Below are 14176 nucleotides of genomic sequence, written 5' to 3'. Positions count from 1 at the left end.
CTCCTCTGTTGGCTGAGGAAGAACAAACATAGATGAAATTTTATATGGAACAAGTAGAATGCAGCACATAAATAAATTTTATTGCTGTCCTTCATGTAGGCTGAAAGCACTGATAGAGCAAAGCCCTCAGTCTCCAGCAGCCAACCCTGAAAGCCTTGTCAGGGAGAAAGCAAATATCATAGACCTTAAATGGTCAGCCACTATATATAAAGATTTTATTTTCAATTTAATGAAGGTTTGAGCTTTTTTGCTCTTAATGTGATTGTCTTCCATGCACCAGCTAAGCAGATTCAGGCAGGGGCCTTACCACTGGCTTTGAAAAGTTATATGTGCAAGACTCTTTTAGATTTCTTCATAATCAGCTTGTTGATTCAAGTTTTCTTATTCTCTTTATTAGTTCAAGATTTCTTAACAACTAAAACTGGATAAGGAAGGGATAAAAATGAAAGCTTTTTAGATAACTTGAGCATTTCCCTGCAAAATATCTCTGCTAACTAAAACATAGGCTTGAGATGAGAAATCAGTATATCCTAAGTCTGATTTTCTCAGTCACTCCCTAAGTGAGAGAGCTCATTCTTGGAAGCCCAATGTGCCTTCATTGTTTCCTTCTCAGAGTGCTCCCTCAAGCCAAACCATATCCATGTTAAATTTCTCAAAAAGCCACAAAATAAAATGGATTTCAGACCTTTATTATCTTATGTGAATGGCCCAAAAGCACAGCATCCCCCCTTTGCTGCCACCTCCTAATACATATCCTCTTTGTGAGGCTCAATGGCTTTTCCTCATGATGAAACTCCCTAAAATTTCCTAATTTCAACATCCAGCTTGTTTGATAAACCTAATTCAGAAGAGAATAATTGTGATGTACATAACTGAGGGTGCACAAGTTTACCCAGAAACCTTTCCCAGCATTTCCCTTCAGCTATCTGAAATTTCACTTCTTTGTTATAGATTAAGCATTCCACATCTCAAGAAGTGATGTCTCTGCCTTTCTGTACATAACATGTACTTTTCCAGGATGTTGGTGCTTAGATGTAGGCCAGATGAATTCATTTTGGGATAGCATAAATCTGTGTTGCTGAAAAAAGCAATGCACTTTTTCTACTAGAAGTTGCTTTTCTACTGTCCCTACAACATCCTGCCTCCCCCTCTTCCTGTTTTATTCTATAACAGGTGTCAGAAAACTGCAGCAAGTCAAAATTAGCAATTTTGTTAATGGATCATTTTAGTCAAATTCATCGCATAGACACTTGGACCTTTTGTGCTGGCAGAAAAGCAATGGACCATGTAAGAGCAGGACCAGCAGACATGAATACAATTAGAAGAACACCTTTTTAAGTAAATGACAGGGGTTTTTAGAGATATTCTGCAACACAAAAACCAAAGAATGGTATGCAATCTTTTGAAAAATGACCAGAAGTGGCCCTGCTGGTTCACTTTACTCTCCTACCATTCAAGAAACAGCCACTACTTTTCTCCAGAGCAGGTGGGCAAGCAGACTGCAGGAAGAGGTGAATGGCTTTGCAGTCACTGCCCCAGTGAGCCAATTAATGTGTTGGGCTCGCAGGGTACAACCTGTGCAGCACCACTTCTTTCCACCCTGCATTTAACAGAGAAAGGAATTAGAGGCATCTCTCATAACTGGCTGCTGTGGCTGTACAGAATAAATTATTTGCTATCCCTTAATGGCTTCAGCACACACAGGCAAGCTCTTTTCCTTCCAAACCTGAGCTTTCTTCCCAAGCTGAGATGCTTTCAACCTTTGTTCCAAACACAGAGACTGGAACAAGACAGGCTGGTCTCAGCCCAGCTTCTGGACTGAGGACTGCAGTGAGAGTCTCTGAGTAAAGCAGCAGTTTTCCCCATTTTTGCCATGCTATCTATTAGCAACTAGGAGATTGCAATCAGAATTTGACTGAATAGGACCAGGTATGTTTTCAGATGTGTTGCCTAGCAGCAGATTCTGTTTTTCAGGAAATTATATGAAAAGGGGCCTTTAAACTGTTATTGCTGAATGAGTAGGAATCCAGTGACTTCCTATTCTAAATCTGCAAAGTATAGGCAGAGTTTTAAAAGAATTATTTATAATTATTTCAAACTTTGTGCTGCAAATAGAGGAAAGTTCCTGACTGAACTTGCAGAGAAAGTACCCTGCTGATTTGCTGCATGTCCTCTATGGTAAAACTCTTTTACATATTTTTGCCAGGCTGTCAGCCACACTTAATGAGGGAAAGATCAAAACTCATGCAATCCAAAAGCACTCTGCAAGAAAACAGGCCAAGTACAAAATCTTAAATTTTGGGTGGAGCTACAAAATGGAATCGTTTTAATGATTTTCTACTGCCAACAACAGCAAAAATAAGAGCAAGTAATATATTCCAATAATTCTTTTTACCATAGTAGGAAGTTATTACATGGAAATGTAATAATGATTTGCTTATCACAGGAGATTTAGGAATATCCCTAAGAGCACAGCTGAAGATGTGCAATAAACAAGATTTTTTTTTTTTATTGAAAGATTTTGTAATAAAATGCAGTTTTACAGGCAGTAGTTCAAAACAATGTACAGTCTTCATGTAAGATTTTCTGCTGCTTAAAATTCATGTGCACATTGAAAATACAATGTAATTGAACACCATTGCTGGTTCTTTAATAGATACAATTCTCTTCTTATTTACCAATAATCTTACAAAGCTCCTTGTCATACCCTGGATTTGTAGGATACTTTGACAAGAAAGAAATGCTTCAGTAACAGATATTTCCAAATAAAATAACTTTATCATCTGTAATGTGCACATCTGCAGAACAGGAAATTTTAAAAGGATGAGCATACAAAACAAGGAAAAAAGATTAAAGGCTACAGAGAAGATCAGAGAACTGAAATGGCATGAGAAAATAAAATGAGAGGAACAGTAAATTATATGGAGAATGGATGAATAACTAGACGGACACAAGAACAAGGGGTACATGTAAATACAACCACTGAAGGGGCACTTTGCTGGAAGAACAAACATGAAACTTTCCAAGCCCAGGAAACTCTTCCTAATTTACAGAGGTAGACAACAAGTTTGCAAACCTGGTTCGCTCATTCCCTGGGGAATTGTGTATACATTTACTACCACAGGACTCTGCTCCCTGACATCCTGCAATTCATAATCATTTCTCCTGACAGTCCTGCATTTGAGTATAACTGAATTCAGTGCCACTGCTCTGTGAGTTATTGCCTACAGAAGCAAACCTGTGTACTGGAAAACTGACCTAAATCTCCCCTGCACTGTGTGCCACAAGCTGAGCAATCCTTCACAGAACCATTCAAAAACGTGTCCTCTATTTTTTCATACTGAACAAAAGTATCAGACTGGGAAATGAGAGCCAGCTATTTACTAATTAACATTATTAGTGGTATAATGTATCAGTTACTTAAAAAAAACCCTACAGTCCTACTTGGCTAACTCATATAAAAATATAGAAAATTTGTTTCCAGAAATGATAGCAATAAAATAATAATAATAAAGCACTCACAGCCCAAAAGATGAAATAATGTGTAAGACTGCACACATTTGTGACAAAAACATATAGAATATTAAAACCAGCAGCCTTTATAGCTACCTGGATTTTTCCAGATACTAATATTTTGGAATCATTAAAACTGAAAAAAAAAAAAAGGAATTAATTTAAGTCAAGATCCTAGCCTTTAAGGTTACAGCAGTGAAAAATATGAAATTTTAGCACATCTCTTTTAGTTCAAAAGTCATTCAGAAACTGTTACTGAAATGCAACGGAAATTTTATTGGGATGAAGTTCTGTCTCTAAGAAATACTAGGGAAAAATCCCATTCAGTTTAATAATAGGATTCACAGCTATTTATAATTTATGCTTGATAGTTTGCAATTAAAGGGTAAGAATTACTTCCTTCATTGAAAATAAGAAATATTTTGGGGTTTATATATATATATATATATAAAATTTATTCTTAGGCAGTTTTTAAGGATCAGTTTATCAATTCTTTTTATAATGTCAAAGACCTCTACAGCTATTTACTTATTTTTTACAGAACGATTAATGTCAAAAATGCTGTTACATTCATTTTATTTAAAACAACAGAGTTCACTGCAGTCTCATTTTTAAATGAGGTCCTCACCCCTATGAGCACTAATATGGAAACCACAGCAGCTATTTCAGTTCACCAAATAAGTTGTTCCCTTTCTCCTGGTGTCAGCCCCAGCACTGACCTACATGTACCTGCAATTTGAAAGGACCATTTAATTCACTGCCTAACAGACAATTTAATTTCACAAACTTGTAGCCCTGAAGAACACAATGAAGTTGTTTAAAGATGTACAAACCAAACATTTCAGCAGTGGTATTTTCTGATTGACATGAGGCAGAATTTCTGGTGATGTATGATTTTATGGGCATACCAATCATCTAACCCAGCACAAAATATTTAGCATGTCACATATTGTTGATGAAACACAAGTTCAGTAGTGATCTGATATCTGATGAACATTTTAAATTTTTTAAAACATTCTGTCCTCCAAACAAGGAAGACTCCAAAATGCCATCTGTTCTGCAAGACAGGACATCAGCTAAAGGTGAAGGCATGACCATGTGTAGAAAAAGTTGCTGCCATAATCTTAGCTCTGTCAGCCAACACTTATTCATTTGATCTGCAGTGAGCAGAAGACAGGCTTCAGGAGAAAGTGAGAGGAGGAAGAGGTGCAGTATTTTATTCCCTGGGTTTAGAGTTCACAGCAGGAGAAGGTGCTTACATTCACATTTTCTTTTTTCTTCTCTCAAGCTTGTTGATGTTCAGCTTAAGTTTTTGGATTTTTTTTTTAAATTGTCTCTCCAAATTCAAACCAGATACCTTCATCCTGACCTTACCTCTGTTACTAGGCTAGTTATGACATAGAACTCTCAGTCCCAACACTGAGGTTATAATATCAGGACTAATTTCTAAGTAACAGAAATAGGAAATGGAAAAAAAATGTTTTTTCAAACATGAAAACCAGATTTACTATTAACCTAAAATCAGGATTGATATATATCCAGCTCTCAGCAGAAAGAAGCGAAGCACTCAACTATCACAGTGTTTAGCAACTCAATACTCCAATTCTGGATGCTGTAGCTTTGAAACAAATTGTGTCCCACTAAACCCCATTATATTTTCTAATAAGCATTTTTAAGGACTGCTTAGAGCAATAATTCTCCATAATCTAGAAATTAGGATCTAGAAATTGCTCACGAAACATCTGGTTGCTGAAAAACTCCAGTGCAGACAAGAAAGCATTGTAGTACTTACCGTACTGAAAGCTCACAAAACCCTGCTGAGTACACACAAGCACCACAGGGAGATGGAACTAATCACCCAAGTTCATTTCTAACAACCAAACCACTATAAACAAACTGTAAAGAAAAATAACTTATGAGTATTTTATACCAAGGATATTATGTGGAGAGGTTATGTTGCTTCTGAATGAGACCGAGAACTTATAAGTGTTAATCCAATCCAGTAGATACATTGCTCCTCTTTGCAATCCTCTAATTGGAGGCTTATTTGTGTTTGCAGATTCTCTTTTGATCCAAACCTTGCTCAAAAAATGAAACCTAGAAACCATTTAAATTTATCTTTGACACATCATTTAATCCAAAAGAGATTAAAAAATGAAAATACCAGATATATTGTGGCTTCATTTCTGGGTGGTTTCATGAATTTTCTGATTTTATTAAGAAAGTTAAGAAAAAAACCAATATTGCTTTTACTAGGAAAAAAAAGGTATTTAACAAAGGCAGACACTGTCATTACAGTTCTGCCCAAAAAGCTGCTTATCTTACACCTCTTTTTTTTCTAATTGAGATTTCATTAGTAGAAAACAATAGTGTTCTGTGGCAGAAGAAAATGCTTCTGAGATTTTTCATGATTTTATATATTTTAACAAGTGAGAATTTTTTACTTTCTTATTATTTCCTTTTTAATATGAGGACAATATCTTTATGGCTTGGTGATTACAAGCATTTCCTTTATTGTATTGAAGTCTCTCTGAATTTAAGAACAGGTTAAATTAAACACTTGCCTCAGGAAATTTTTCTGCTTTTTAATACCAATGCTGTATTTTTGTCTTGTAAAAATTATTAATTAAAAAGTCTATTAACAAATGACACATTCAGAATAAGTTCAGATCCTTGTTTTTCTTTATGGGTTATAAAACTATTAAGGAATGTTATGTTAATATATTTTAACTCTACAACTACAAATTAAACCTGTGCAGTTTGTTGTTTAGTATTTTTTTTTTTCTATTTTCACAAAGCCAGTCCTCTGGCCTGCAAAACCTGTTAGGAAGAGAAAGAGAAAAACAACCCAAAACTCAAATCTACCATACTTACTATCAATAATTTTGTTGACACCATTCAGGAATTCCATAGACTCAAAATAAAATCACAGTCCTTTTTCTCCTTTCAGAATATAGCCTCTTAATCCAAATAATATCAGAGAAGTTAAAATTTAGTCCATTCATCTGGCAAATGTTTCCCTCTGTTTCATAAACATGCATATCACAGAGAAAAATTGTTCAATTCAAGGATTTTTAACATAATTAGAGTGTAAAAAATCATCATAGAAATACTCAGACTTAATAATGCCCTTATTGCAATGTATAACATTTCCATAAATCAAAGATTTAGCAAAACCAAATTGTGCTATAACCAGCTGGTAAATACAGGTAATTGTCTAGGGGGATTGTAAAATAGAAATTTTTGTAGTAAAAACTATTATGTTCCAACAATCTAACGACAAGTTGAAGGCAAAATGTCAGGAAAATTAGGAGGAAGGCATGGGGAAAAAGTGTAACAGCTTATCAGAAATGCTGGTTCAAAAATTCTATGGCGACTGTAAATATAAAATATCCTATTCAGAATAACACAGTGCTACAGGCTCCATTTCCTCTAGGCTTGTTTACAACCTGTAGAATGCTTCCTTTTTAATATTCTAGTTAATGTTATGTCCTATGGGAAGGACAAAAAACAAGTGCTAAATTATATGATGACTTTTTACACAATGATAATTAATCATCACATTTCATTAATAAATCATCAAATGCTTGCAAGCTGTCCACAATCTTTGTCATTCTAGTTTGCATATTTTACAATGGTGGAATAACATTTTAAAAAGTTTGAATAGGCACTTACTGGAATTACAGTTAATCCTGATACAGTCTAGATGGGGAAGAATAGATGAAAAATGAAAATTTATCCTTCAAGGTAATAGCTGCAGACATCCAATAAAATCACAGTCCACCCTTCCGGGGACAGACACATGCAAATATGGCCACTCCATATCATCAGTCTTTACATGGTGTTATAACCCAGATATACTGCGAGAAATCTTTACCAATAGAAACGACAAATAGGGTAAAAATGGCCAATTTCAAACAAAGCTACATGGTGACAAATCTAAGTGAAAAGTCAGGATTAAAAGTCAAAGATGCTTAACTGAGGCAGGCTGCAACTTTCTCCCCATCTGTGAAAGAACAGGTAATTTGTCTCAGTGCAATTAGAAAGTGCTCCGTCACAATGGGTCATAGAGCAGGCCAGGCCACAATCAGACACCTTGGACAACTTGTGGATAGTATAACCTCAAAGGCTCATCTTCACAAGCTAAGGATTGGCACACAGAGCTCATCACCCAGGCCCAGAAATAAGGGGTTGTGGGTTTACATGTCCTTAACCTCTAGATTTTAGATATGGACAGTGACTACTTGAAAGTTATATCAATACAGAGAAAAAAAATCACATATTTATAAACACTCATTAGAGAAGGAAGAGAATCCTTTTCTATTTTAAGATTATTTTCTTGCCTGACTAAAAAAAAAAAATAAATAACAAAGAGAAAGGAAAAAAAAAGGGGGTGTTGGAGAAAGAAACAATATTATTAGGGCATGGGTTTATTTACTTTTCCTTGACTTTCATGAACTATAGAAGTAGGCAGAGGGTGGTATTTGGTGTTTTGTACAAGAAGTGATTAACCTGATTTGTGCATGATCCTCTCCTGGGCTACCTACATCCATTAATTATTAAAAAAAAAAAAAAAACAAAAAAAAAAAAAAAAAAAAAGAAAACCAAACCCCAAACCCTACACCATACTACTTGGTTTGTATGGCTACTCCTGGTTTACACCTTTGAGGAACATGTATACCATCAAACCTAGATTTTGTTTCCATATAGCTGAGTTTGTCATGTGTCGTCAACCGCATCAGAAAAGTGGTTGCAAACAGCCAAGGAGCAGCACCTGCACACCCCCTTTACAGAAAGCACTCAGAGCCTCCCACCCTGGCCTCCCTGCAGGAGGGGACAGGCAGGGAAGGGTCATCACAACACCCTTTGCTCCTCCTCCTCCTCCCTCCTCACCCCTAAACACCAGGGCAGCGTTTCTGTGAGCGACCTTTGGATGAAGTGGAGGATCAGGTGGTTTTTTCTTACCCCTCACTCCCCACCGGTGCTTTCTAAATCTGTGACTAAAGCAAAAAAACCCACTTCATTCCCTTTAAAAATAGGAATGAATATTTTTTATTCCCTGAATGGGAATAACTTCATGGGATGGGCATTTTCCTCCTGTTCTGTTTCCGATCCTGACTTGGACTTATGCCACTTAAGCATGGAAGAAGCACTTTTATTTCTTTACCTACTATTTTTTTTTTAACTAGAGAGAATCATAACCTGGCATTTTGTCCATCATATTTTAAACAAGGAAACCAATTTTTCTTTTTTTTTTTCTTTCTGTAAAAGGGCTTGTGCCTCCTGTGTTCACAAGGCTGTTTGCTGAGGGCCGCAGTCTTTGGGCATTGAAGGGTTGTGTTATCGTTCGATACTACAAAAATACCACTACAGAATTGTTTAAAAAAGAGGAGATGGATTTAATATAGATTTGACACCTAAAAAAAGGAGACCAAGAAATCAATCAGTGGGAATATCTAACTGCAACATTTTCAGTGTTAAAACCAGAAAGTCTTTGAAATATTTGCATGTCATCGATTAATTGGTGGAGATAAAACTGAGCTGACCTATATATATATATATGTTGTTTCTTCTTGCAGATTGAAATTGTGAAATTACCATTCCAAAGAACTTGTGGAAGGAGACCAATCTTCCACAACCAAAAAAACACAATTTAACCAAAAATTACCACTGATTAACTTGTCCTCTTTTTTTAGAATACACAACAGTACAAAAATATTGTGACGGGTAATGTTAAGACTAAATAAAGAATACAAAAACGCAAAAGAAATAAAAAATAAATTGTAACAATGGCCGTGTATTTGTGTACATATGCAAATGCCACATTGATGTGTGCTTATATATCATCTCAGTTTACTTTTAATGTTAAAACAGGCTGTTTCATAAATGTTTGCAAGCAAAAAGAAAAAAAATGTAAAGAAAATGTTAATTTCTTGGAGGAAGAGGTTGTTACCTAGGTTGACCGTTAGCTTAACTCGTCCTGCATCCAGCTCTAACCGAAGGGTATCTGCAGATTCCCTGGAAGTCGTGGCCATTAAAATGCCATAAGCTCTCTGGGACCTGAACCTTAAAGAAACATCTTCGGCCTCTGTGTGCATCACCACAGGAAGCTGGATTTTCATAAACATACTTCCATCATAGCTTAAAATTGTTGCCTCTGGAAACACAAAAGAAAAAACCAGTTGTTAAAGATTTATGCTCTGTCTACTGAAACTCCTTAAAGGTAAGATGGTAAACGTATATTCAGTCAGCATGAAACAAAATAACTACGTATTACTTTTCATTATTATTACTGGGAGACACAAGGGAAGTCAGGTTTGGTGTTTTTGTTAATGTTTGTGTTGATTTGTTTTGCTTTTAAGTGGCATATCCTGATGCTTTTTAAACAAACAAAATTGTTCTTTAATGACCCTGCCAGTCACATGTGCACCTTCAACATGATCAGTAAAATCACCTGTAAGGCAATGCTTGAAAGACCAGGCCTGTACTGCTCAAAATAGGTCAAATCAGCAAAAGATATTCAATTAACCTTAGCAACATAACAAAAGCCCATGCCTGACTGTCATTCTCCTTAGAATGCTTAATGTATAAAACCATTAACATTGCTACAACCATGGATTGCAATTGTCATATAGTGAGCAAATATCTTCCTGAAACGCATGACTGTCCCCAGCACTGTTTGGATGGGGCACAGGGTGTTCCATGACTACAAAATCCATGGTATGAACTCAAAAATGATTATATGAAGCCTCAGCAAGAGGATTGAGAATGGAATTGGCATATTGAGGGTAAAGTCTTAAAACCCCCAAGACAAGTGAAGAACTGTCACTTTCAGACATTCCAGGAAACCCTCCTGGCCAGAGGCTCTGGCACAGAGCAGTCACAGTCTGTTAGACCCCAGAGCAACCAGTCACAAGCTTTCTTTTTCCAGCTTCCAGGCTGGTAACGAGAAAGGTAGCAAAGAGACAGCATTTCTGCTCACAGAGAGGCACTGCAGTTCCTAGAAAGCAAAGGAAACATTTCTGAAATGTATTAGTTAAGTCCTTTTTGGCAGGACAATCAAACATTGTGGGCAGAGAACACCTATGGGAAGCTTCTCTATGCTTCAATTTGCTTCGGTGTAATGGAGGCATTTATCTCAAAGTTTATTGTGACTAATACTACTGATACTATGATAAAGTAAATATCACAGCTGTGTTTGCCAAAGGGGTTCCCAGAGCATATCTTGTATGCTGCTAAGGGCAGATAAGCTCTTCAAGACTTCCAGCCTACACGATCCATGGAGGGACAAAACGCTCTACTAATTCTGTGAGAGGCAAAAGTGATAGATGAAATTTTGCCTAAAACAATCAGAAAATGGCTTGGGTTGGGAGAACCTTAAAGATCATCCAGTTCCACCCATGTCCCCTGCCATGGGCAGGGACACTTCCCACTAGACCAGGTTGCTCTAAGCCCCATCCAACCCGGCCTTAAACACTTCCAGGGGTGGGGCATCCACAGCAACCTTCTCCTGTGTAAAGAATTTTAAATTCCCCAATACAAATTTGGAGAAAATAGTCTGATGTTGGGGAAAAAAAGTGGTTACTGAGACCGCTGTGAAAGTCCCTAGATGTAACAGGTTATAAGAATGCATTTACAGGTTTGATGATTTCTGACTATGCAGGTAATCATGTTTTCACCACATTTTAAATCTAAAATTGTTCAGTGAACTAGATTAAATACTTGCAACAATTTGAAAAGTGATTTCAAGTCAAAGAGTTTTTTCAGTGGAAGGTGATTTGCTTTTTGATAGTTTGGGGTTTTTATTTGTTAGTTTGGGAGGGTTGGGTTTTTGTGGGTTTCCTTGATGGTTATTAGTTTTTTGGGGGAAGTCATGAAGAAGGGTTTTCCATTCCTTCCTATATCTAGCTGTCTAGTCTCTGCATAAAAATCTTTATGCAGAGAAGATTTTTAACCAAGATTTTTTATCAAGGTAAACATAATTCAGGTGAAGAATTCCAGGAAAAAACCCTAAAGTTCCATATTAACATAGCAGAAAATAAAAGATATTTTGAATTTTCTATAAAAACAGTCCCCATTAATAGTACTCAGGGTTTTCATATACAGAGCAAACCCAACATTCATCAGTGCTAGAGTTCTGTTGCTAACAAATTATCTTAGGATAATGCAAAAAAGAGAGCTGTCAGAATCAGCACTGCTACTTTTTGCCAACCTTCCTTTAATTATTCGAGTTGGATTTTTTTTGAAAATTGCAGAAAAAGGAGAGAAGGATCTTAATTGGAGACTTAATTTAATTGGAGATGGCCTGTGAGTAACACCATGGTGAGCAGACCAATTGTGATTAGATACTTAATCCTCCTAAGACATACTGTGCCAGCATTTTGGGAACAGATGTTCCAAGAACAGACCAAAGATACTGAACAGAAGATCAAATAACTTAAAAGCTCTGGGCAATGAGGAAGCCCCCTCATGTCAACTAGCTCCTTTTAATATGTCAATATGCCCTTTCCAAGGCACAGGCTTTTCTAAATATGAAAGTATATTGGGGAAGGGAAAAAGGGAAAAGAAAAAAAAAAAAAAAAAAAAAAAAACAAACCAGAAAATCTCACAAAACCCTCTTCAAACTACCAAAAAACACCCAAAAAAAAAAAAAAAACCCCAAGCAAAACCAAAGCCAGAAACAAAACAAACCAAAAATGCAAAGGCAAATGGAAAACAACAAAGAAACCAAAAACAAACACAAAACCAAGGCCCAAAAAACCCAAATAACAAACAAAGCAGAACCAAGCACAAAACTGCAGGAATGGATTGCTAATTTACAAGGTCTGCCAGTAAGAAAGTAACCTGAATGACAAGAGCCACCAGTTACAAAAACCTTGAAGGAACAATTCAGCTAAAAATAGGTATTAATTTTTGCCACTAGGTTTGTTTTTTTTCCAAGAAGATGTCTCATCTTTGCATGAAATCTATACTGCTAAATATTCTCGCATAAGTGTTGGCAGAAAGTCTTTTTTCTCCTGTTCAGCTTTCTCTTAATTATTAGATCAAAAGGTAATACACTAAAAGTTTAGCTCAGGATGTGATATTAATTTAAAGAAAGAAGGGAAAGAGTAATAGCTTCACAACCACTTCACTGCTGTAATCATAGTGCTGAAAAGAAAAAACAGCTGAAAATCCTTATAAAACAATCACTGACAATTTTTTTTATGGTGGCAGCAGATAAGTGCATAGAGTTATTAAGGAATACATAGCATTATATAGAACAGAGATTCATATAAAAATATTTTATACATTCATTCTTTGACAGTTTTATAAACTTGATAATTCAAACTTTTCCTCCTCCTGTGGTAAAAACCAGCCAACCAAAAAACACAAATGACCCAAACTCCAAAACAACCCCCACTGAAGGGTTCAGTTACCTTCTAATTTTTTTTTTCTTCTATTTGTTTCTTATTAAAATCTTCATGGCTAGATATTCTTCTTTTCTACATACACACAGACACACACCACCTCAATTATCTCTGTGTCTAAAGCCAAGGATGCACAGATCAGTACTGACATGAGAGGAGATTCAGGACCTTAATTTCCACTTGAGCTGGAATTACCTAAATTGCTCAAGACACAGGCACCAACTCTTCTGGAAACTTTCCTGCATCTGCTCCTACCCTCAGAAATGCTGAACTGGATATTTTTAGAGTGAAGTAGAATTTCCTGAATAGATGCCATTCTTCAACTCACACCTTATTTAAATTAAACTGAAGCAAGTATGGACTAGGCATTTGGATTTCAGGGTTCTTTCTCATAAGATTTGGAGTCAAGTTGGAGTTGTTTTAAAAGCATGATTCTTGGTGAGTACCAGTTAAATGCCTATTGCACATAATTTAAGAAATAAAACAGGACTGTGTTTCCTCTGGACCCCTCAATGTCTCAAAGAAAGAATTATTAATTTTTTCCCACTTTTTCAGTTTCAGTGTGTCTGCAATAATTTGAGGACTGTATTGCATCCCACAGAGCCATTTTTAAAGCATGAAATCACCCTCTGTGTCTGCTGTCACTAAAATCCCACACAGACTTTGCCCAGAAATGACAGACTATACAGTCCAGAGTCATGCCAGGATATGCATGAGCAATCTGGATCATCAATAACCAAATATTCAGGTTTGTTCTCTGATCCTGTTTTATTTACCAGTCCAAGTAGAGCAACAACATCGTGCTCTGAAAATGCTCCTTATATGATTTTACTCCTAGAAATTGTGTGAGCATTCAAATATATTGGCTGCTACTGAGTCAGATTTGAACTATTTGTTCTCTTCCCAGGTGTTTTGTGTTTTCTACATGGCATCCTCTTCAGTCCACCAGAGCAACAAAGCTGCAGCCTTGGAGATTTATAGGGAATATTTCCATCAATTTGATAGAAAAAAATTCTCTGTATGTGATTATTTACTGGATAAAGCTGAAATGATTCCTACTAATTCCTACACTGCTATTATTTCAGGACTGAGTCACACTGTAAGTTTGTCATAGCTTTAACACACAGGACCAATCAGTTTAAGACAGTGATGGTATTAGTATAATATTTAGAACACCTGATTCTTCATATCATCAAAATTTTAAAGTATGCAGGTATAATACAAGGAATGAGAGCTACATTTATTTAATGTGT

The 14176-nt window shown here is 36.2% G+C and overlaps 1 protein-coding gene across 29 annotated transcripts in view; it reads right to left on the bottom strand.

The window, feature by feature from the left end:
• Positions 1–14176, bottom strand: part of NRXN1 (neurexin 1) — a 678846-nt gene that overhangs the window by 378816 nt on the left and 285854 nt on the right. For 20 of the 29 annotated variants that reach the window (XM_054514185.1, XM_054514186.1, XM_054514193.1 and 17 more), the window contains 2 exons: positions 9467–9670; positions 7189–7215 (listed from right to left, as the gene is read on the bottom strand). In XM_054514185.1, coding sequence (XP_054370160.1) covers positions 7189–7215; positions 9467–9670 — 231 coding nt within the window. The remainder of the gene's footprint in view (positions 1–7188; positions 7216–9466; positions 9671–14176) is intronic. The other 9 variants (XM_054514189.1, XM_036379385.2, XM_036379394.2 and 6 more) reach the window with 1 other exon arrangement.

This window comes from Molothrus ater, chromosome 3, assembly GCF_012460135.2.
Source record: "Molothrus ater isolate BHLD 08-10-18 breed brown headed cowbird chromosome 3, BPBGC_Mater_1.1, whole genome shotgun sequence".
Lineage (NCBI taxonomy): Eukaryota > Metazoa > Chordata > Aves > Passeriformes > Icteridae > Molothrus > Molothrus ater.
This window is presented reverse-complemented; position numbering and strand designations above follow the sequence as displayed.